The 24,355-nt window shown below is 47.3% G+C and overlaps 1 protein-coding gene across 2 annotated transcripts in view; it reads right to left on the bottom strand.

The window, feature by feature from the left end:
* Nucleotides 1-111: 111 nt before the first annotated feature.
* The window catches only part of GPC3 (glypican 3), a 257,485-nt gene continuing 233,241 nt past the window's right edge, over nt 112-24,355 (bottom strand). The window contains exon 8 of one of the 2 annotated variants that reach the window (XM_039489639.1): nt 112-2,048. In XM_039489639.1, coding sequence (XP_039345573.1) covers nt 1,879-2,048 — 170 coding nt within the window. In that variant the 3' untranslated portion in view covers nt 112-1,878. The remainder of the gene's footprint in view (nt 2,049-24,355) is intronic. The other variant, XR_005585004.1, reaches the window with a different exon arrangement.

Below are 24,355 nucleotides of genomic sequence, written 5' to 3'. Positions count from 1 at the left end.
CTTTTAAAAAAATCTTTGCAGTTCACTTTTCAGAAAGATATTTACTTAGTAGCTTTTTAAAGCATTTAAACTCTGAGACACAAAGGATTTAAAGCACACATATAATACAGTGCTAGGGCTACCAACACCTGAAGCTGAAATATACAGCTGTTTTGGCCAGGAACCAAAACAAACTTTCCTTGCCCCTAACCCAAAAATGTCATTAGGTTCTACCCCAAAAGCATATGCTGTCCACTGTGCTCTGAAGACCACCAGTCTGGGTTGCTGATGGCCTTCCCCGAGGCAGCCAGTGTCAGTTTCCAATTTAAAACTTTCCTATGCTTTAAATGTGTGAAAGAGGGATTTTGATACGTTGTCCACCAAGAAAATCATTATTTTAACAAAAATAACATACACGAGAATGTTCAAATAAACGTCCTATTGTGCTGTGTGTGTGTCTCCTGCCAATCCTTGCTTTTAACCTATGCACTGGGTTGAAGGCATGTTATTCAACCCTGCAAAAGTATGGCACAGCACCACCCTCTGTCCTTTGTCTGGAGCTGTGCGTGCACATTTCCTAAGGAATAAGAGGGTCTGTTCCTGCAGTGTGCCAAGACACACGCACCAGGTCCAGCTGACCCAGAATTCGGAGACAGACTGGCTGACTGCCTCAGAAGGGGCTTCCCAGGAACTGTTTGGATTCATGGGAAGTGAGCAGCAGAACTGCCTGAAACACAATGTGCTGATGTTGTGCCCTCTAATGCCAGAAGTACTGCTCTCCTCATGTCTTGCCATTGCCAATACAGCCTCCTTGGAGACAGGACAGTGGCACATTCCGAGTGTTCCCATGTCGCCATGAGGATAATCAAAGAGACCATGTCCCAGAACAACCTGCTGTCAGCAGGGCTGCTTTGATTTAGCCATTTTTTATTCCAGGGTAATTTAGTTTTTAGGCTCAGCCCAGGGATAGCCCCAGGAGGCAAAGTGCCACCTCTCAGACACAGCTCTGCCTGGTGCCACCAGTCGCTGGCTTCCTGTTTTCCCTGTGCTGGCTGGTATGTCGGTTCCATTTCCTGCCCACCTGCTCTGGTGGGTGGGAGATAAACAAGCGCCTACTCTGGGCCCCCAGACTCAAGATGCAGTAGCCTGCAAGGCGGAAGGCTGGTTCTTACTCCCTTGTGTAAGTGCGTAGTCATAGTCTAGCCCTAAATGTTCAGGGTCCACCCTTGCTCCCTATGAAGTCAATGGGAGTTTTCCTACTAACTTCACAGGTAGCAGAATCTGGACCAGGGAGAGGAGAATTTCTGAAATTTGATCATTTGGGCCAGTGGTTCCCTTCTTTTCCTTAATCTCCTTCCCCAGTTTGGACTTGCACTCTGTTTCTCATGCCACCCCCATGGCCTCACCATTATGTGCCTGGCAAGTTTCCCAGGGATGACTATTAAATTTGGAGTTGGTGCCAATGCTACTTAAACTATAGACAAAACCTGGGTTAAGTCAGACAAGAATGGGGGGTCTGCTCTTTGGTGATAATATTCACTAAACCTTAGATGCTACTCTAGTCCATGCATGGTAAATGAACTCAAGACAAAATATGGATTTCTGCTTAACAGGAATGAAAATTGAGCCTTCGTAAACTGACATGAACATAACGTAGTATCACCCTTCCGAATTATTTTTAAAAGCACTACATGGATTTACTAACACTAAAATTCACCATGAACCAGCCCCTGGTGGTACAGATACCATTTTATTTTACAAAACAAATGTAAGTCATTCACTTAATCTTTGGAAGTGTGCCTATATTGCAGGAGGAGCACGGGTCAGAATGTTTTCTTCAGAAAGAAATAAGGAGAGAAGTTGATCCCCAGGGAAATCGGTTGTGGCTACTGTACAGCGTCAATGGGCCCACAGAAGGAAGACTGCCATGAAAATAGCAGTGACGGGAACATGCTTCCATGTGGTATTTCCTGATCCCATGTTGTGAACCGCGGTATCACCTTTGCTTTGCTGATTCAAAAGTTGTTTGTTTGAGGGAATGTCATCCATATCCAAATCATAAGCCAGCTCTGAAAAGGAGAAAGAGAGAGATCGTTACTGAGCACAGCGTGCCAACATCTGGCCTGACTCTCTGTATGGATTCTATATTATTATGGGATGGCCTAGAGGTCCTCACTGGGACCGAGGCCCCATTGTGCTGGGTGCTGTACAAATACCCAGTGAAAGAAAACATATTAACTCCATTTTTCAGATGGGGAAGAAGTGCAAAGAGATTAAGTGACGTGCCCAAGGTCATGCAGGAATTGAACACATATCTGCTGAGCCCTACTCCAGTTTGCCAACCACAAGGCCATCCTTCCCCTATGGAAAACTCCCTGTCGTTAGGGATACCACCGGATGCTCCCAATGGGTGAAATCCACCTCTGTGCACAAGGCCAGCACAGCTTTATGTTCTGCTCAAGACAAGGCGTAAGGGGGACCTAAGTGGCAGCTGGGCCCTGAACTAGTTCTCAGCTCGATGGCAGAGGTCACCCGTTGAAAACCTGCATAACAGATGTAAATCTCATACCGGGCCCAGCCCTTGCAGAGTTTTGGCAGCATATTTGGCAACATTAATGCAACATCTGCTGCAGCAGCCAGGGACTCAACGGGTGGGGTCTACAAAACCACTCAGCACTGGCTTCATTTTGTTTCCATTGGATTTTTTTTCAGGGGGATGGGGGAAAGGTTACCACAGATGTGAATGGGAGAAGAGCTGGGCCAATGCTGGGTGCACTTGAAAATACCTCCCAATGTGAGCTTCTCACATACAAGAGCGTTAATATCCTTTGTTCTTCCCACCACGGGGAGTTAGAAGCGCTGATCCCTCCATGTTTGCCCAGTGCCTCCTGAATGTACGTGCCAAGAACGTCTGTCCCTGTGGGAGTCGGAGGCTGCGGAGGGGAAGGGGTGTCACTGGAGAGCTATTTCCAAAGAAAATCAGCTGGACTTTGTTTAAAACAAAAATTGCGTTTGGCTTCCACACTGCCCAAGTCTGCAGAAGCGGTAAAGAAATCCCTGTCACGCTAGTTCAAAGCAAAAACCCAGCATACGGCCAATGCACCACTTATGTCCTACTTGGAGAGTTTAGGCAGGATGGAAGTGGTGCACTGCTCACGCCTTGCCCAGGGGTGAATTTCACCCCCTTTTTCTTTTTTAGCTTTAAAATACGCACTCTCTGACACCTGTTACGTTGTCTGCAGGGCAGTTAGAGCAAGGACACTGTCACCGACCAGATGCAAAGCAGGACCTAGTGTTGTAATACAGGAACCTCCAGACTAACAGCCTCCCGCTCAAAGGATGGGGAAGAATTCTTCTCAAGCCAATGTCCCATGTAAAAGAAAACCCTCTTCAAATCTCGGAGACACCTGCGCAGCTCCAGCGGTTGCCTGGTAAAAGCGCCTGTCCCCTGACTGTGGTCGCAAAGTCCCGTCGAACAGTAAATCCTAGATGCCGGACTTGCAGTGAAGAGACAGAGGGAAAGAACAACAAAGCCAGACAGAACAACCCGAACAGGAACAGAAGAAAAAGCAAAGGCCGTCTTTGGCCAGCATCGACAAAAGCCTCCCAGACCTAGAGCCGATTTGCAGCAGCGGGGAATCAGGCCCTCAGAGCGAAGGGGACGTGGCGTTTTCTATGCTACGTGGATGGGAGGGAGGGCAAAGTTTCCCCAGTTCGGTTTTTTTTTCTGCTTTGCATTTTTGTTGTTGCCTTTTCCCTCCATCTCTGCGCTTGGGGCCAAGCCTCCCACGATCTCCTGTCCACTGCGAGCCAATTAACCCATCGCCAGGGAACACTGATTTGCATTGTCCCATTTCGTGTCACTAGAGGCGGAGTCCCGCTGATTTACACCCTCAATCCATTCAGTGGCTTGGCTCAGTGCCCTAAGACAGGGTCAGTTTGGATCACCACTTGGGCAGGCCACGGCACTTACTAGCTAGTGTCAAAACACTCCCCCGCCCTCCTTGAGAGAGAATCCAAGAGACAAACACTCAAGCAAAAACCCAACCCCATCAGCCTAATAATCATCACTGCCAAAGCAAAGACCCAGACAATATGTCTTAACCAACGTACCCACACACACAGCAAAGCAAAGCAGAAAGACATTAGCACAGCAAGCTAGTCAGTCATCAAAGGAAATAATAATCGACAATTATTGAAAGGACACACACACGTGCACACATACACGCCCACACACAAACGCCAAGTGTCAGTCTCTCTAACTCATCCAAGAGATTCCCATTGATTGCCCCCAAATTGTCTTCTCCTGCAGTCCTCTTTTGTATACGCTCTCTTGCTCCATCCAGCAGCGTGAGGCAAGCAGAGTTGCAACCCTGAAACTGATATGCAGATAAAGCCCATCTGTGCCCTCAGGGACGGCTTTAGGCGTATTCCACCAATTCCCCCGAATCGGGCCCCGCGCCTAAGGGCCCCGCACCCAGTGAGAATCCCTTCCCTGGTTAGAGGCGCCTTTTTAATTTTTACTCACCCAGCGGCGCCCCAGGTCTTTGGCGGCACTTCGACGGCAGGTACTTCGCTCGCTCCGGGTCTTTGGCGGCGGGTTCTTCAGTGCCACCGAAGACCTGGAGCGAGTGAAGGACCTGCCGCCGAAGTGCCACCGAAGACTCGGAGCACCGCCCACTGAGTACAAGCCCCACGGGTTGTTTTTTTTAAGTCATCCCTGCCGGGGCCTCGTCGAAACTGTTCGAATTGGGCCCCGCACTTCCTAAAGCCGGCCCTGTGTGCCCTGCAAGAATAAAACTTCCATCGGCCTTGCAGCTTTAAGGATTCAGGCCCTCGGGAGACAGAGAAATGGGAGACAGCACCTTTCACCTTTAATAGCTCAAATTTATCCCAGGTCAGTAGTGACCAAAAATTGTTACTATAGCATGACTCTTTGGTGACCTGTGTTGAATGAAGTGGTCTCAGTTCAGGTCTCAGTGGAAAGGCATCTGCATGATAAAATCCACAAGAACACTGGCAGTCTCAGCAAACAGGCCAAATATATTTATTTGTATTGCCACAGTGCCTAGGAGCCTCGCTCATGGACCCGGTCCCCACTGTGCTAGTGCTGTACGAACACAGAACAAGAAGATACTCCCTGCCCCAAACAACTTACAATCTACGTATAATGCAAGAGGCAACCGCTGGACAGGCAGACAGATTGACGGGGGAGTACGAGTATGGTCTCAGTGAGAGACAGGGACCTCAACATACGAGCGGCCTGAACGTTTTCAAGTTCTTTGTAGCCTTCAGGCAAAGGAGAGTTTTAAGGAAGAATCTGGAGGAGGCCAAGGAGGTAGCTTGGTGGATGTTTATGGGAGTCACCTCCCTGTCAGGAGCAGCAGCAGGGGAGAAAGTGCAAAGGGGCTTGTTTGAAGCTCTAACAAGTTGGCGATGGAAGCCAGCATCGTGGGTCGACGGGAGGCGGGCACTGACATCTCAGTACTGAACGAGAGATGATAGGTAGAGTGGAGATTGACCATGAAGGGCTTTGAAAGTGAAGACAAGTAGCTTATTGCCCTTGGACACCAAGATGTTGGTCCTGTCAGTCAGGTTTGAGTCACAACGGTAAGATAGCACAACTGTTGCCTCCGCCATATCTATTCTGTGGAGAAATAAGGCATTTTAGGCTCCAGAACTGACCATTTGGTACCTTTCACATGGACCCTGGCCTGGGATAACAATGAGAGATTCTGTTCCTCATGGCGAATTCCTCCTTGGGATCCATGACTGAAGCAGTTCTAGAATCATATGGAAATACAGACTTCCTACCCAGAATGTTACACGCAGGCACAGGTGTGAGTGAGGTTAGGATGATTTCATGAGCTCTGCTCATGAGTAAGGCTAAGATTTTGTCACGGATATTTTTAGTAAAAGTGAGGGACAGGTCACGGGCAATAATGAAAAATTCACGGAAGCCGTGACCTGTCCCTCACTTTTACTAAAAATATCCATGATAAAATGAGAAGCCTGGGCAGCTGCGGGTGTTCTGGGAGCTCCAGGGTCCCCCTCTGCTGGGGGCTCTGAACTCGGGAGCTCCGGGGGTCCAGCGGACAGCTGCGGTGGTTTCCGGGCCACCTGGGGCTGCAAGGAGCGGCGGAGGCCCATGGCAGCAGGGAGCTCAGGGGATGGTCTTGCCACCCGCGGCAGCGGGGAGTGTTGGGGATCTCCCCCCCTGCCCCGCTGCCCGCGGTGACTGGGAGTGGCGGGAGGTCTGCCTGACACCGGTGGCAGCAGGGGACCCTGCAGCTCCCAGCCAGGGCTGACTGAAGTCATGGGGGTCTTTGGAAGTCATGGAATCCGTGACCTCCGTGATTAAATCACAGCCTTACACATGAGCCACTCTTCTAAGACAGGGCCCCTCAAGCAGTTTGCAGGAGAGCAGAGGATACTCAGGTAGCTGTCCAGGAGGACTGCCAAGAACAGAAGGGGGAAATGAGCTGGAAAGCAGGGGGTTCTCCAGGAAGACCTCACTTGGGTAAAGGAGGTGTCTGGGGGTGAGTCAGGAGGCAGGTCTGTGAGGTCCTGCTGGGAAGGCAGCGAGGATGCAAGCTCAGGCTGAAGGGGAAAGATTTACTGTTGCACAAGAGGATGGTGAATGCTGGGAAGGGGCAGGTACAGATTCAGCATCCTGGTGAGAGTGGGAGGAGAGGAAACACTAGCTTGTCCCTGTCACAGAAATAACTGAGGAACATTCAAACAGCAAAACTTTAAGCTAGCAAACAAGACAAAAATCTCTGAAAACTGTGCCTGTAAGTTTGGCAATGGGATATCTCACCATGAATGGTGATCTCTGTCAGGTCAGTGGCAACGGTTATAGTCGGCTTTCAGTCATGAAATACCACTCTGGCATAAACAACGATCATATTTCAATGGGGTTTAATAGACATATGGCTGAATCTGCTTAAACGCCAGCAACTTACATCTTCACTTGCAACCTATTTTCAGAGGAATGATTACATGGTTTGATTTAATAAATTGGCAATTAGACTACTTTGCAGTTAGACTTTTATGGAATAATCAAATGACACCACTGCTGGTACATTATTCCACTAGAGTAATGAAAATCTAGCTAAGAAGAACGGAAAATATTTACCAGTAATTGCTGTTTTCTGAAGGTTGTTCTCATGTACACCCATACTCCCACCACTGGTGCTTCTGTGTATATAAATATTCCATTGCACAGTTTTCTAAAAAACATTAAAGTGCCTCTCCGGACGGTGGTGCATGCCTCTCTACTGCTGTGGCAGAGTCTTTACTAGAGCCAGTCAACATTTTTTCCAGTGGAATGTTTTTCTGTCAGAATTGAAAGTGTCCACACACGTGTTGATTTTGACAGAATTTCATTCAAATTTTTTAAAAAATGATTTTAAAAGTCCTTCTCGGTGCAAAACATTTTGATTTTTTGTTTGAAATGATTGTTTGTAAATTGATTTTTCACATTATAATGAATATAAAAAGTTAAAGGTCCAAATCAAAATAAAACATTTTGATTAACCTTAAAAAATTTATTAAAATTTTATTTCATGGGAAATTTTGCAATTTGATAGTTTTGTTCCAATTTGGACAGAATCAATTTTGAAATGGTAGAATTTCCTGCAAAATGGAAATTCGGCTTGCTGCATAGCCATTGTCTTTGCCAAATGTCATGGTTCCTCTTTGGCCAAATTAAAAGGAAAAAACAGACTTTAAAAACGCACACTAAGAAATTCAGAGAACTGGTAGGTAAGGTGCCATGGGAAGAAATCTAAGGAAAATGGAGATCAGGAGAGCTGGCAGTTTCTCAAAGAGATAATATTAAACACACAACAGCAAACTATCCTGATGCTAAGAAAAAATAGGAAGAATTGTCAGACGCCAATCTGGCTCCATCAGGGACTCTTTAATGACCTAAAAATCAAAAACAAATTCTACAAAAAGTGGAAACATGAACAAATTGCTAAGGATGCATAGAAAAGTATGTAGGAACAAAATCACAAAGGCTAAAGCACAAAACCATTTACACCTAGCAAGGGACATAAAAGACAATAAAAAGAGGTGCTATAAATATGTTAGGAACAAGAAAAAGACGAAGGAAAATGGAGGTCCACTACTTAGTGGGGAAGGAATGACATCAAGAAGGCTGAGGTGTTTAATGTCTATTTTTGTATCAGTCTTCACTAAAAAGGTTAATTGTGGCCAGATGCTTGACACAATTAATATTAACATCAAGGGGGAAGGAACAAAAGCCAGAATAGGAAAGAACAGGTTAAAAATATTTAGCTATGTTAGATATATTCAAGTCAGCAGGGCATGATGAAATTCACCTGTGGGTACTTAAGGAACTAGATGAAGCAATCTCAAAACCATTAGCGATTATCTTCAGCATCTCATGGAGGATGGCAGTACAATTGTGTGAAGCGGCTTGTGCAGCAAATTTCTACCACTACCCAGCTACCTTTGAACTTCTGTGTCTGGGTAGAGCTTTGTTTTAAAAAGACTTGGTGTTGTTTCCTTCTCTAGGTATATTTGTGGCTGATTGAGTATTTTTAGGCAGATTGATTTTGTTGTTGACTTTTGTCCCTATTTTATTGCCTGATTTTCATGACATAGGGCATTATAGCTAATTTTTGTACAAATAAATAGTATTTCTGTAAATGTATATTTGCTGTTCTGAGTCCATTCTGCTTAACTTCCAATAAGCACGTGGTGTCATAAAATCTACTTCGCTACCCTAGTCAAACAATCAGGAGGGTGTCTCTGGGGTTACCAGATAACCTATTTCAAGCATAACCCTGTTAAAAAGAAGCATAACAAATGAAATCAAAGTTCTAAAACACAGAACCCAGAGTAACTATTTTCCCAAATCAGATCAATTCCTGAAATGGCCCCCAGAAGAGGCAAAAATGGATATTGTATTGATCAGAATTGTTGCCCTTATGTTAGTACAGACATATACAGTGCCACCCATGGTATTTTATCCTAGGCAAACGTGTGACGGAGACTTATAGTATCTAAAAAAGGTCACCTTCAAGGAAGGGGGGGCGCGGGGCACCAACTACATACTTTAAATAATTTTAAGAACAATCAGTCTGTATTTACTACAGTAAAATGACCAAATAGGCTTCTTATTCACTTTCCTACTTTTATATCTGCTCTTTCTAGCTATCCCCATCTTCATGCTTGTAAACTGTCGGAGTTGTTACGCACCCTGTAGAATGCAACAGTTTCTGCTACAAAGCAGCCTTTTGGTTTTGCAAAGAGATTTTTTCATTTACACTCCAAAAACCTCTGTCTGCTTATAATCAGTCCAACGCTGTCCAGAGGGTATTTCCAACAAGCTGTACTAATTACACACTCAGTCTTCATTTGTTTTTTGCCCTTCTTGTCCTTTGTGCTGCAGATTAGATAATCCGCTTAAAATAATAGTCAATCATTAGCACTGCTGGTGTTTCTGAGGGAGGTTTTGGGGGGTTTTTACATGCAAACAGGGCATACTATGCGGAGTCCTCTACAGTCCTTACCTAGTTTACGAAACTTCGCCAGCTGAGCACAAATGACTCCCCCGTATCTTTTGCAACAAAAGCTACTTCTAACACAGAGCTGCTGTGTGTTTGCTCCTAGCACATCAAAAGCTGCGATCATCATTCTTGCTGCAACATGCAGTATGGATGACACCCATGAACGATGTACATTTTAAAATATGGGCTTTCCAGGTCTATCGAATGAGGCGTGACATTCTGCCATGGATTAGTATTAGAATTGTGTGTGTTATCTCTGCTTGAGTTTATCAGGTACAAATCATTAAAACACTCTCCTTCCTGAACTGCAGTAATTTTGGAAGCATCTTCAAAGTCAGTTAAAGCAGAGTAGATTGTTTTCGAGTTGGCATAATAAGTTCCATTGCAGCTGGCATAAAAAAGCCAGGAGGATAAGTATTGGCATGTAGGCAGCATTATAGCAGGCATGCACACTCATGAAGAAACCATATTTATGCCTGGTGAAACACCATAAATGGGTAATGTATTTTTAAGCAAATAACTGGAAGCAAATGCCTTGCAAGCAAAGGAAAATGACATCAAAGAGGACAATGCGTTGCTACAGCAGGCTCCCCCAGACCTACAGGCAGATCTGCTAGCAAAGCCAGGAAAGAAGAGCCGATCTCTAGATGCCAAAGCTAGAGAATGTCATTCCACAGCCAAGCATCTGGGCCTTTGGCTGCCAAGTTTGCACCAGCAGATGGCTTCAATGTTGGACCTAATATAGTAACATCCTAATAACTGATGTCCAGGAATGAAAACGGCTCAAAGTGAGGCACTTAATAAATCTATCGGTGCTCTACCAGTGTGCTGGGTGTAGAGTGAGCTCTCTCTACTGAAACAAAATTATTTTTGGCTAACACCCCGGCTCCTAGAATGGGGTCTGTGGAGCACTGGTGGTGCACAACGCGCTTGCTGGGGACACGGTGTCAGCTCTCTTTGCAGATGAGAGAAACTCAGCAGACACCAGGGCAGGAAGGAATGGAGAGAAACAGTGTGGCGAAATGTCCTCAGAGAGGACACAACGTGTATGACATCGACAGCAGCCGGAAATAGCGAGAGGGTCAGCCCAGAAAAGCCGGCCCCACGCACTTTGCCACCATTACTGCTCCACATAAGCACTTGCTGTCATTGCCAGATGGATGTTATGAGATTTTGGCATGGAGGGGCTGGAGCTTCGCATGTGACCCCAACCAAGATAGGATGGCCTACAAGATACTTTCTCTATTCATAGAATCATAGGACTGGAAGAGACCTCAAGAGTCCCCTGCACTCAAGCCAGGACTAAGTATTATCTAGACCATCCCTGACAGGTGTTTGTCTAACCTGCTCTTAAAACTCTCCAATGATGGAGATTCTACAATGTCCATAGGCAAGATTAAGATGTGGTCTGCACTTAGGAAAAGTCTGGTAAAGACTGGAGCACAAATGTTCAGGTCCCATTAAAGATGAGCACATATCCTAGTACCATAACAAAAAATATGATAAGTGATGGACAAGGTAGTAAGTACCTATGGCCTGACAGTCGAGTGGTGGAACAAGTGAATAGGTTCCCTTATTCAGGGAATCTAATTACATTGGATAAAAAATGTGACAAAGAAATCAAGAGAAGAATACAGCTTGCAAAAACTGTATTCAGCAACTTCCAAAGACTTCTATGTTGTCGAAAATTAAAGCTGCATATCCACACTAGACTGCTTAAGTGCTACATAGGGTCAACTCTCCCGTACAGTTCTGAGAGCTGGACACATAAAAAGGACACTGAGAGACGACTCAGAACATTCGAGTTTTGGTGTTATAGAAGAATGCTAAAAATTATCCGGATAACCAAAACTACAAACAAAGTGGTGACGAGAAGGATGAATTTAAAAAGAGCACAATTACTTGACACCCTCAGTAAAAGAATAACATCTTTTTGTTGACGCGTAGCTCACCAATCATACAGTGCTTCACTTCCATATTCATACTATCCAGCAAGATTGCAGGCAGACCAGGAAGAGGAAGAAGAGAGTCAGAAACATCGGAAATATCGTCAGATGAACTGGTATCCGAAGGAGAGTGGATGTTTTACAACTCTGTTGAGACTGCGAAAGATTGAAGATGGTGGCCGACAACCTCCACAGTGAAGAAGAAGAAAGAAAAGTCAACCACTGTAGATAACTGCATCCATGCCAATAGCTCTGCCCTTATCTCCTCCTACACCCCTGCAGTCCTATCTGGGCCCTTCGTTTCCTTTGTACCTCTATCCACATCATTGCTTAGATCTAGAACATCAGCCTAAAGAATGTATGTAATGCTTTCCCCGCTCTGCTTCTTCAAGGAGCTGAAATCCCACCTGTTTCTCAAGGCACTAACGTTACACTGACCATCAGCCAGTTGTTTTGGTGATTGTACGGGTCTGCACTTTACCAGCTTGTGGTCTTACACGACTAGCCTTTGGGAGCAGGGAACCTGTTACCCGTCACAGCTCTCTGTTTGGACACTATGCAGTACCCTGAGTCTCCTTACAGGAAGAGACCTAAAGAGCTCATTGTGTTGATCAAAAAGAAGATCAAGAGATGGCTGGATTACAGTGTACAGGTATCTTCCTGGGGGGGGAAATACTGGGGCTTTTTACCCTAGCAGAGAAAGGCAGAACAAGGACCAAGGGTTGGAAGCAGAAGCCAGACAAATTCAAATTAGAAAAAAGGCCCACATTTTTAACAGCATGGGAACAAACTACTCTGGGAAGTGGTGGATTCTCCATCTCAGGATGTCTCCAAATGAATATTGGTGCCTTTTGGGAAGACATGCTTTAGCCAATTAAAAGTTACTGGGTTCAATACAGGGTGAAATTTAATGGCCCATGAGATGCAGGAGGTCAGGCCTTAAGACCTAGGATTCTATATGACCCTATTTACTGGAAGGTGTCAGTGTATGTACATCTCACGTACACATCCACAATTTATAAAAATAGACAATTTCATTAAACTCCAATTCTTACGTTAAACAGATGTAAGCACTGTGGAGAACACCAACATTTCTGCTCACTCCTACCCCAAAATTACAACACCCTGGCTTCCCAGTACAAACAGATACTTAAGCAGCAATATGTATTTGCACGTTTGGCTTATGAAACTGATGTCAAGTAGGCTCCTTGTGCATTCTTTACACACACACACAATTATCCAGCAGTGCTACCATGATACAGTAGGATACCACTGCACATCTGCTCCTCCAGGAGACTCTGAATGTTCGTAAACAGACAAAAATGATTGTATTTTACTGGGGAGCGTTTACCCCGCAGGCTGTCAGCGCTCAGATCCTAGAGCTCCGACAGGTTTATTAACTGCCTTATTATCTAGAAAGTTATAATGCACTAACTGAGGGCATGGCATATGCTGTGCCAGTCCTGATTCTTGTGCATGTCTAGTCATATTTTGAACGAGCATCCAGACTGTTACAGAGCATCTATGTGGTTTTGTGGTTGCGTCTCTCTACCTCCTCAGCACCAATTTATGGGGTGTTCCCCTTGGTTAATGGTGAGAAAATAAAAATTCATCTAGCCACTGCAGGAAGAGAGGGAATGAAGGAACCAACAAAGAACTCCACGAGCTAAACACCACTCATCCATCATCTGTGACCTGGCCAGAGAAACTCCTGCTCAGAGGTGAGGTGAGAAATAAAACTGCCTTCCTGGTAAGAAACCCACATGAACTGGTCTCAGATTGACTGATTTGAAAACCAAAAGCCCCTTCTGACATGTACAGCTCATGAGCTTCTGATTGGTCTATGGCACATGCAAACGGCCCATCAGAACATGCTTTTACGGACAACCCAAAGGACACCTGAGTTATTCCAAGGACATGACTGATTCTGGGTGAAGATCACCCAGGACAAGTGCAATGCCATAGCAACACCTCTGCCCTACGGTGCAGTTGCACAAGACAGCTGCAGGTGTAGATACCACACAGTGGGTCTCCACCTCCCTCATGTGCCATGGAAGAGGTATCCACCCAGCCCCTCGAGCCAGCTCTGGGGTGGGGGAGGGACGGCACCCACGGGCCCAAGATTCCATGATTCAAGTGGGGCAGAAGGGCTGCAGCTGTTATGCCGTAAGTGCTACATATAAGTATTATTACTGCTCCCCTTCCCCACCAAGTAAAGGCTGTTGGGGAGGGGATGCCATACTGCAGTCCTGTCCTGACCAGGGGTGGGGAGAGTGGGGGCATGTGCATTTTACCAACATAAAGCTTTATGATTCTGACTTTATGCAGGTTAAGTGCATTTCACCCTAAGCGACCGACCAATTATTTAAGCAATGTCTGTGCATTCTTTGGTTGGACTTCCATTATATATGCATCACACAGTGACCTCCATTCCTTCCGATATCACACGACCCCGTTTTCCAACACCACTCTGGTCTCCAGAGCATCTATTATGAGCCGCTCCCTTGTTTACTTTGCAAGGAGCACTCGTTACATTGTTTTTCAGACCTCAGTGTTTTTCTGGATTTACCCTGAAGATAATCTGGCACCTGCATTTGCATTAATGATTTTTCTCTGGCAGTGAGTGAAAGAGCTCCTGAGTTGTACCGCAGAGTGGATTAAGGAAAACAGGTTTAGCAAAAGGAGTTGGTGTAATCTATTAAAAATTAACACATGCCATTTGCATTAACTGGAAGCTCTGGAGTCCTTGTGTTGTAACAACATAGGCCAGCAGGCTTCAGCCAGAGGTGCAGGTGCACTGCCGGTGCAAGTGCTGCTACCTGATCTGCACATGTTAAAGATTAAAGGGGGAGGAGAGAAGCAGAAGAGGGAGGCACATGGGCAAGAGAGAGAACTAAGAAGTAGGGGAGAGAGAACACAAGAGTACACATGGAAAGCAGAAATCAAAGGAGGGGAGAGGGGAAGAGAGATCAGGCGAAAGGGCAGGAAAAATAAGATAAATGAAAGGAAAACAAGATGGAGATGTGACGACCACACCACCATACTGTGTGTGGAAGAGATGGGGAGCATGCAGGGGGTGGGCCTGGACAAGACATCGGAATTCCACAGTGGATCAGTCCCAAGATCCAGCTAGCCCAGTATCCTGTCTCCCAATAGCGGCCAGCACCAGATGTGCCAGAGAAAGCTGTAAGAATCCTGCTGTACCAGCTGTGGAGTAATCTGCCCCTGACATTCAACCTCTTCCTGATCTCTAACAGAGATCAACTTACGTTCTGAAGCTGATCTCTTCATATCTCTTCCAATAATGCTGTTATTCATTATGATCACTCTGGCTATTCTTGAGTCTTACTGAGTTCTTGGCCTCAATGTCATCCTGTGGCAATGAGTTCCACAGTCTAAACTGCATATCATGTGAAAAACTATTTCTTTTCATCTGTTCTGAAATGAACATATGTGCTAAACTTCCAGCGGAATGAATCCTAATTGGAAGAGTCTTATGGAGCGCCAGGTGTCATCCCTTGAGACCACCCCCTCCAAGCAAAGGAACATTTCTCAGCTCCTGGTCAAGAAACTCACTATGGTTCCACTGAACCCATGAACATTTGACATTTTTCTTTGTGACTCGTTATACATGGAAACTAGACTTGAGCCTTGTCCAGGAGTTGGCAATTTTGGTTCTTAGAACTATTATGTATAATATCAGGGTAACCAGAACCACGTCCTTTTGATCAGAAAAGGACCGTTGTAATAATTGGGCCTACATATTTACCCTAATTGTGCACTCAACTGTGAAAAATAAGGGAAAGTTCATAAAATGTTACAATAACCTAGAACAACAGACACTGATGGGAAAGGGTGCACACACAAAAAGACAGTGAGAGACTGAATTCCTCCATACCAAAAGGCCTATTGATCTAGTTCAAGGATTGTGTTAAGGTCATGCCTGGTAAACAAGAACAGCGTTAAGAATGAAAAGCAATGACCCAAATGGGGTAGGTCGGAAATTAGGCCTAATCGTTGGACAGAATGGTGAGAGGATGGGCCATTCCACCCATCACTGCCTTTTTGAGTCCTTAAGAAAGGGGGAAAAGCTGGCTTCTGTGGCAGGGGTTGACTGAAAGACAAGAGAAGGAGAAAAAGCGGCTTCCACCCCAACCATCTACTGGGACCCTGGACCTTCTTCATCTTAATCCTGAGAGATGTCCTGAATAGACCTGGCCAGAGAGAGGGAGTCATGTGGAATCGCCTTGTCCACTGGCTCTGACTAAAGCCCGAACACCGCCCGGAAGATGAGACTCTGTCATGCGCACACACAACCTGTGCATCCTTGCCCCTCCCCACCCTATTTCCTTTCTTTCCTAGCCCTCTTCTTTTCCCTTTTGTTTAACCAGAGTCTGGCTTAGTCGGCCAAGACTGTATATTTTGCAACACTGATGTAAGCCCACGACCAGAAAGGCGGCTAAATGCAATGCCTTTCCCAGCTCGAGGCGGGTGCAAGGTTGCCAGATCTCAGAGTGACTGATAAGACTGTGGGCTGGGCCTGCATTTTTCCCGCAGTGAGGTTGCAAGTGAGAGGCAATACCAGAGACAGAAGCTGCATTTTCTAGCTGTTCTTTTCACTCCCCTCCCTCTTATATTTGTGTGCATCTTGTTTTGTCTCAAAGGAAGCAGGATCAGACTTGAACAACAGCTCCAGCCCATCTCAACTAACTTCTTCTCTGTTCCCCCAAAGGACAGTTATTATCATCTTTCCCATCACACAAAGGGGGTTCTTTCCACAGGCACTCTCCAGAGAAAGGGAAAGGGAACAAGGGATGTGGTTAAAAGGAAAGCCTTACCCAATACCTTACATTTCAATGCTTTAACCTTCCCTCCAGCCTTCTTTCCTGTACTTTTAATAAACAGTCCAAAAGATTTGTAATGGTGTGTTTGCCATGGTACTAAGCAGGCTCAGGTGTCTGTATATCAAACCCAAACCTTGATTAAAACTGTTTAACGTTGGACAGTCACCGGGCCACGTCAACACCTTTTGGGCCCTGTATTCCATCCTAATTAAAACAACAGGACCCAAGACTTTATGCAATGTATCGATTTCATCAGAAACCCATAAACACCCATCATCCCTGTATACTTGCAAGGAAAAAAACCTACAAGTGCTGCCTTTTCATAGCTACATGTTGGAACATACATGTAAATCAACTTCTGAAATGCATAATTAGCATTGGCAATCTGTCAGTCAGATTCCAAGGGACTAGAATGCTCAGTGCCAAGGAAAATATCGATGTTAAGTATTCGGACTATGACCCAGGTATGCAGGATGGTAAACAACCAGCTGGGTAAGGAAATACCTGCTCAGCCCACGTATCCTGCCGGCAGGTAACCTCATGCATAGTGGTATGCAATCATCTGCTAAAGGCTTTAGCTTTGTCTCAGCTACTGAAACATTCCAGGAGTTCTTGGTATTCTTAACCCCACTGGATCAAGTGAGTGGATGAAGATAAAGCTGGTTCCTATTCACTTTTGGAAAGCCAGGCTAACCAGGAGGTATGTTTTCAAAGCTCTGTGCAGGGTGGAAGCTGCAGGTGGCCCATTAAAGTCAGTGGGAGTTGCAAAGCTAAAATAATGTACAACTTTTTAAACAGTATTAAGCTATTAAAAATCCCCACCCTGTATTCAAAGAATGTTAAAGCAGCTGACTTCAATCTACAAACACACAGAAATGCTGAATGCAGCACAAAACCTTTTCTTTACCTGACTTCCCTTTGTTATATAGCAGAGGAGGGTTCAGAGGAATCTTCCCTTTAAAAATAAATGGTACCAAATGATGTAAAGGAAGAGCTGTGTGGAACTCAGCAGACTCTGCAGGCTGCTCCCTGGAACCTTTCCCCAGTTTCAGTTTGCAGACTTTGTCTGGGGTTTGAAAGAAACCCATGGGAATGGATCCCCAGCTGAGGCCTGGTTTCACAGCAGAACCAGGTAGCTTTGCATGGTTTCAGTGACAGATAGACCCAAGTTAAAACCACTTGCTCCCCAGAGTCTTGGAAAGTTCTGACCCAGAACCAGAGCTGAGCTTTGCAGGTGCTTCCAACTTTTGCAACGGGCTGAGCTAAAACCCTGGTTCTGAACCTCCTTTCACCTCCGAGCGATGGACGTGTTGCAACCCAGAACTGAACTCTGTGGCTGGGGCCCATTCCTATTTCTAGTTTTGACCAGAGACTGTCACTCACACCAGGTTAACAAAACTGCTCTGGCTGAGAGGCAGTAAATGAATCCAAGATGAGCTGAGTTTCACCTGGCTTTGCAGAGCTCAGCCTGTTGCGCCAGCGTGCAGTGCCCATGCTGCCTATGACCCACTAAACATTCGGAAACTTCTCCAATGGGTGGCCCATGGGTCTGTTTTATTTTGTGGCAGATGCTTCATCTTAGACACCCAGTCCCACTCTGTGTGTCCACGTGTGCAGCTATTTTCTAGTGTAACCCACACACCTCCTGGGTGTCGTTCTCTGTCCCATCTAGTGGCACCGAGACCACTTAGAGAGAGAGTAACGAGTCTGCTCTACAGCCTTCGCTAAGGGTTGTGCGGCTTTTGGCTCATGCAGTAGAGGCTCCCCCACTAAGCTCCAGAGGTCCCAGGTTCAATCCCACCCCTGGATGACCCAAGTCTGTCAGTGTGACATTAGCACATCTTGATCCCATGCCTGACCACAAGCACATTACCATACTCGGATGCCTGTGGGCACGCTAGCCAGTCACCTGTTGAAGGCAGAAGTGCTGCTAGTTTGTCTCAGGGGCGCGGTACCCTGGAATTAGGGGACACTGAATGCCAACAAAGCCTAGGAACTGTCAGGTTCGTTTGGTGGGTGTTTGTTTTAAAAGGGCCCTTGCTTTTCCTATACAGAACAGCTGCTTGCAAGATTCTTTCTTCCTCTGTATCCCCCACTCCCACCTCTCTCGTTTCCTTCAGCCTCCTCTGTGCTAGAGCCGCTAGAATAATGGCGATTTCAACTTCTTCCGGTTAATTATTTAATTAAGGCTTCAGTGGCTCATTTCCACCAGCCACCCTGCCCCAGCAAATACCAGACACACTTCTGCTTTTTGGGTCTGTTCTCTTTTACCCACCATCTCAACCTCCTGGGCTGACCCTGTAGCTTCTCCTCTCTGCATTACTGGGCTGGGGGCGAACGGGCTGCTCTGTCGGTCCTTCTTCTTCCTGGTAACCCTGCAGCATTGAGACTCCGCTCTCCCGCTCTTCTCAGCTTCAGGGTCAGCGCAAGGGATAGTTCCTCCAAAACTTCCCCATCCCTCCCTATTTAAGCACCTGACTCTGCTAGGAAAGCCAGATAGGAGCAATCTGATGGAGAAGGGAGCTAACCCAGTGCAGGTTGGGCTCAGTCTCTGCTTCCGAGCAGCCCCAAAATGCCTGTATTTTCAGTTCCCAAAAGAAACCAAAAAGAGAACAGAAGAAGCGGAACAAACAGAGAATCAGTCAGCTCCCAAACGCTCTGGGTCTGATCCAGTGCCTGCTGAATCAATGGGAATATTTTCATGGACTCCACTGATCACTGGATCAAGCGCTATATTTATACACATCTGGGGATAAACTGGGAAGGGGGTTATCGGATTCTGAAATGAACAACTTGGGGAGTTCTGAAGAGCCCGACAGTGTCTCATCTGTGAACAGCTTGTGAACAGCATCTTCTCTAAAAATCCTGGCGCAAAACAATATGAACTTTCGATTGTTCTTATGAAAATAAAGTGGTATCAGGAATTCTGAAAAGCCACAAAGGCTCTTTTCTCAAAGTTCTTACACTCAGAAATGGAGAAAGATGAAAGAAAGAGGTGACAGCAGGGCCGCCCAGGCGGGGGGAAGTGGGGCAATTTGCCCCAGGCCCCGCAGGGGCCCCCACGAGAGTTTTTCGGGGCCCCTGGAGTGGGGTCCTTCACTCGCTCCGGGGGCCCTGGAAAACTCTCACTGGGCCCGGGCCCCTGGAGCATTTTCCGCAGCAATTCGGTGGCGGGGGGGTCCTTCCGCTCTGGGACCCACCGACGAAGTGCCCCAAACACCCGCGGCGGTAGGTCCCGGGGCAGAAGGACTCCCTGCCACAGTGCCGGGTCTTCGGCGGCAATTCGGCCACGGGGGGGCCCCCGCTGCCGAAGACCCCAGACCCCCTGAATCCTCTGGGTGGCCCTGAGTGACAGCAGAGCAGTGAGAATTTGCAAAGCAATGTGGTTCCAATACTGATTGGTTGAAAGGTGTGAATAAAATAAATGACCCACGCTCTCCAGCTCATGTCCATAATGATGCTCCGGGGTCAGCCTTTGGCATGCAGAGATAGGGGAAGCGCCACAATCCCAGTGGAAAATCAAAATAAAGGATCTGTGAAAACCGGTTTGTAAATCCTTTACAACAATATAAAATCCTTTATAAAATGGATTACAGAGATGAAAGATAAAGTTTCCTCAAAAGCAAGCCCGTGCCCAAGATGTCACTGCAGCGTAAGCATTGCAGCTAGGCAGCGCATTCTGTTCCTGGTGGACGGTCACCTTCTAGCATCCCTACCATGGAGACAGAGCAGTCTGGAATGCTGGTGGCTCTGGACAGCTGACTTCTTCCAGGACCAGGGTTCAGAGCCCCTTCCCAGCTAACAACAGATGCTCTGTTTACTGCTTGGAATTAGCACAGCTTTTCCCTTGCTGTTTTCTCCTGGTAACTGAGCTAACCGCAGGAACTGCCTCTATTAGAATATTCAGGTAGAAAGGACACTTCATACTGACGTGCCCTTTGGCCTTTCCACTTGGATTTCACTGTAGGGTTCCCCTAAGGCCTGGTCTACACTAGGACTTTAATTCGAATTTATCAGCGTTAATTCGAACTAACCGCTCAACCGTCCACACCAGGAAGCCATTTAATTCGAACTAGAGGGCTCTTTAGTTCTCCACCCGGCAGGTGGAGTAACGCTAAATTCGCACTTGCTAGCTCGAATTAGGCTTGGTGTGGATGCTAATCAAACTTAGCAGCTCCGGGAGCTATCCCACAGTGCACCACTCTGTTGACGCTCTGGACAGCAGTCCGAGCTTGGATTCTCTGGCCAGCCACACAGGAAATGACCCGCGAAAATTTGAATTCATTTTCCTGTCTGGGCGGTTTGAATCTGACGTTCTGGTTGCACATCGGGGCGAGCTCCGCAGCACCTGCAACGATGCAGAGCTCTCCAGCAGAGGAGTCCGGGCAATCCCAGAATAGAAAGAGGTCCCCAGCATGGAGTGACCGGGAAGTCCAGGATCTGATCGCTGTGTGGGGCGAGGAGTCTGTGCTCTCGGAGCTGCGCTCTAACAAGCGGAACGCGAAGACGTTCGAGAAGGTTTCTAAAGCCATGAAAGACAAAGGATACAGCCGGGATGCGATGCAGTGCCGCGTGAAAGTGAAGGACCTAAGACAAGGGTCTCAAAGTCAGAGCGGCAAACGGACGCCCGGAGCCCAACCCCAGACATGCCGCTTCTACGAGGCACTGCATGCCATTCTAGGTGGCTCTGCCACCAGTGCCCCACCAGTGACGGTGGACTCCGAGGACGGAATAGTGTACCGGGACAGTTCCCCCTCCCTGTTCGCCGATGGGGAAGATGAGGAAGGGTCTTTAGAGGACGGCGCAGGCGACATCGAACCCACTCCCGCTTTCCCTGACAGCCAGGATCTCTTCATCACCCTCACAGAGATCCCTACCAACCGTCCCTGCCCGTTAACCAGGACTCGGACTCAGGGAAGGATCAGGCGGTAAGTGCTACAAACAGGGAAACATTTATTTTTTAAGAAACAGGGATTTATATAAAAATAGAAATACTATATAAACATTTTTAAATATGAAACTAAACAAACAGCAGGTCTACACAAACAGCAATGGAGCAATAGTCCTCTGGGGATATTTCAAAAAGCTCTCAGAGAGCAGCTGGAAAAGCCTCAGCAAGAGGTTTCTTGGGAGAGGTGCTTTATTGGGTGCTCCGTTGAAGCACACTCTTCCGCGCCATGCCATCCTCAGGTAGAGGGGACCATCGCCTCTGAGCATGGCAGCGTAGGGTCCTGGTCTGTGCAGGGCTTCTATTAACATCCGCCTCTCTGTGTGCGCCTGACACGCCTCAGGGTGATGTCGTTGTGGAAGTGCTGCATCTAATTAGTGGAATTAGTGTACTGTTACTATTGTGCATGGTAGACTTTTACTTTGCATAAGAATGACCCTCGCTTAACAGAGTTTTACTTTGAATAAGAATGAACCTCGCTTAACAGAGTTTTACTTTTCATAAGAATGACCCTCGCTTAACAGCCACGTGTTGCAGGCCTCAGAGGAAAAGCATACAGGGTCTTTCGCGGTCACTGGCGGAGATGCCGCATAACGCTCATCTTTTCTGCTTTGCACATTGCCTCCAGCAGGAGAGCACAGCTAAGCACTATCTGATAAGCAGTCTGTACTGTAAGGCTTACCAGGACTTTGTGCAAGAGGATGCAGCTGTCTCTCGCTGTGCGCTATCCAGTGCAATCGCGCCGCCAATGAGAGCGTATTCCGAAATCTCGGACTAGTTCCGAGATCTCCTGAGACTTGGTTCCCTGTTTGGTCTTCTTAACTGAAAATGACTAGACTGTGTTTACTGTTGGCAAACATGTATTTGTTCAAGGAAATCACCTACTTTTTCGCATCACACAGCTTGGCTCCTTCACGGACTGCCCGCCATCCTCGCAGAGGCTGGCTCAGATTAGACGCCGAAAGAAAAAGACAAGGGACGACATGTTCCAGGAACTGATGGCCAGCTCCAGAGCGGAGGCGGCAGAGCAGAGACAGTCGAGGGAGAGCCTGTGTCAGCAGCATCGCACACACCTGGAACGGGAGGATAGGTGGCGGCAGGAAGACCAGCAGGCGACTCAAACGCTGCTTGGTCTAATGAGGGAGCAAACGGACACGCTCCGGCGCCTTGTAGATGTTCTGCAAGACCACAGGCAGGAGGAGAGAGCCCCCCTGCAGTGCATCTGCAACCGCCCTCCAACGCCAAGAAGTCCTGTCCCCCCCTCACCCAAAGTGACAAGAAGGAGGGGCGGTAGGGGCCGTGAGAACTGTCCCTGCACCGCAGCACACCGATAATGTTAGAGACAACTGTCGCGCTGTAAATTTGTAGAAGTTCTTCCCTTACAGGATCACCCAGTCCCAAATCCAAGTTTCAACCCCCCACTGTGTATAACATTATTAAAAGCGGTTTGCTGTTACTCTCTGTTTCCGTCACGTTTCTCGTGTCAGAAGACTTTGTGGGGATTTTTAATTACAGTGCATAGCCCACATTACCAGGGTACAGACTTGGGGCAGGGTCAACTGCAGGGCACACACAGACTGCAGTCACTAGGCACCAGGGACAGTCTGTGTGTGTATGCTGCCCCGGTCTTTCCTTGATGTGTAGGGTCCTGGTGCCTGACATCCCGAATGTAAAGGCAGGCTTCCCTTCACATGCATTTGGACCGTAGTCACGATCCTCCCGGTGCCCCGAGCCCCAAAAAGAGACCTCATCCAGGGGCAGATACTCACCCTTCCCCACACCCTCACCTTCCAACGCCCAAACCCACAGCCGTCATGGTAACCCCTATCCAAGGACGGCACCCGCCCCTTCCTGCAAACCCACCCATCAGTGCACACCTTAACCAGCACAGAATGCTTCCATGTTTCAACGAAGAAACAGAAATGCAAAGTCAACGAAAGATTTATTATTAATTACTAAAACATGTCCTTAGTTTTAAAACGTCCTTGGGAAGTGGGGAAAACTTGGTTTATGATCAGGCTCTCTTAAAATCAAGTGGACAGTCACAGGTTACCCTGCTCTGCGAGGAAACTCGCTGTCAACGCCTCCTGATGCATATCGCTTCCGCTGGGATATTCTCTCAGCACGGTGTCTGGCTGTTCATAATCAGCAGCGAGGCGATTTGCCTCAACCTCCCAAGAGTCCAAGAAGGTCTCGCCCTTGCTCTCTCAGAGATTGTGGAGCACACAGCTAGCAGCAATAACTTCGGGGATATTCTTTTCGCTGATGTCCGAGCGAGTCAGTAAGGTCCGCCATCTCCCTTGAGACGTCCGAAGCACACTCCACCACCATTCTGCACTTGCTCAGCCGGTAGTTGAAGAGTTCCTTTTCAGTGTCCAAGGCGCCTGTATAGGGCTTCATGAGCCAGGGCATTAGCGGGTAGGCCGGGTCCCGAGGATCACTGTAGGCATCTGCACATCCCCAACCGTTATTTTGTGGTCCGGGAAGAAAGTGCCTGCCTGGAGGCGTCTAAACAGACCAGAGTTCCTGAACACACGCGCGTCATGAACCTTGCCCGCCCACCCGACGTTGATGTTGGTAAACGTCCCCTATGGTCCACCACAGCTTGCAGCACCATTGAAAAGTAGCCCTTTCGGTTAATGTACTCGCTGGCCTGGTGGGCTGGTGCCAGGATAGGGATGTGAGTCCCATCTATAGCCCCACCGCAGTTTGGGAATCCCATCGCGCGAAGCCATCTATGATGACCTGGACATTTCCGACAGTCACTACCTTTGAGAGCAGTTGCTCAACGATTGCGTGGGCTACTTGAATGACAGCAATCCCCACGGTAGATTTGCCCACGCCAAAGTGGTTCGCTACTGACCGGTAGCTGTCTGGCGTGGCAAGTTTCCAGAGGGCTATGGCCACTCGCTTCTGCACAGTCAGGGCTGCTCGCATCCTTGTGTCCTGGCGCTTCAGGGCAGGGGACAGCAAGTCACACAGTTCAAGGAAAGTGTCCTTACGCATCCTGAAGTTTCGCAGCCACTCTGTGTCATCCCAGACCTGCAGCACTATGCGGTCCCACCAGTCTGTGCTTGTTTCCCGGGCCCAGAATCG

This window comes from Mauremys reevesii, linkage group 9, assembly GCF_016161935.1.
Source record: "Mauremys reevesii isolate NIE-2019 linkage group 9, ASM1616193v1, whole genome shotgun sequence".
Lineage (NCBI taxonomy): Eukaryota > Metazoa > Chordata > Testudines > Geoemydidae > Mauremys > Mauremys reevesii.
This window is presented reverse-complemented; position numbering and strand designations above follow the sequence as displayed.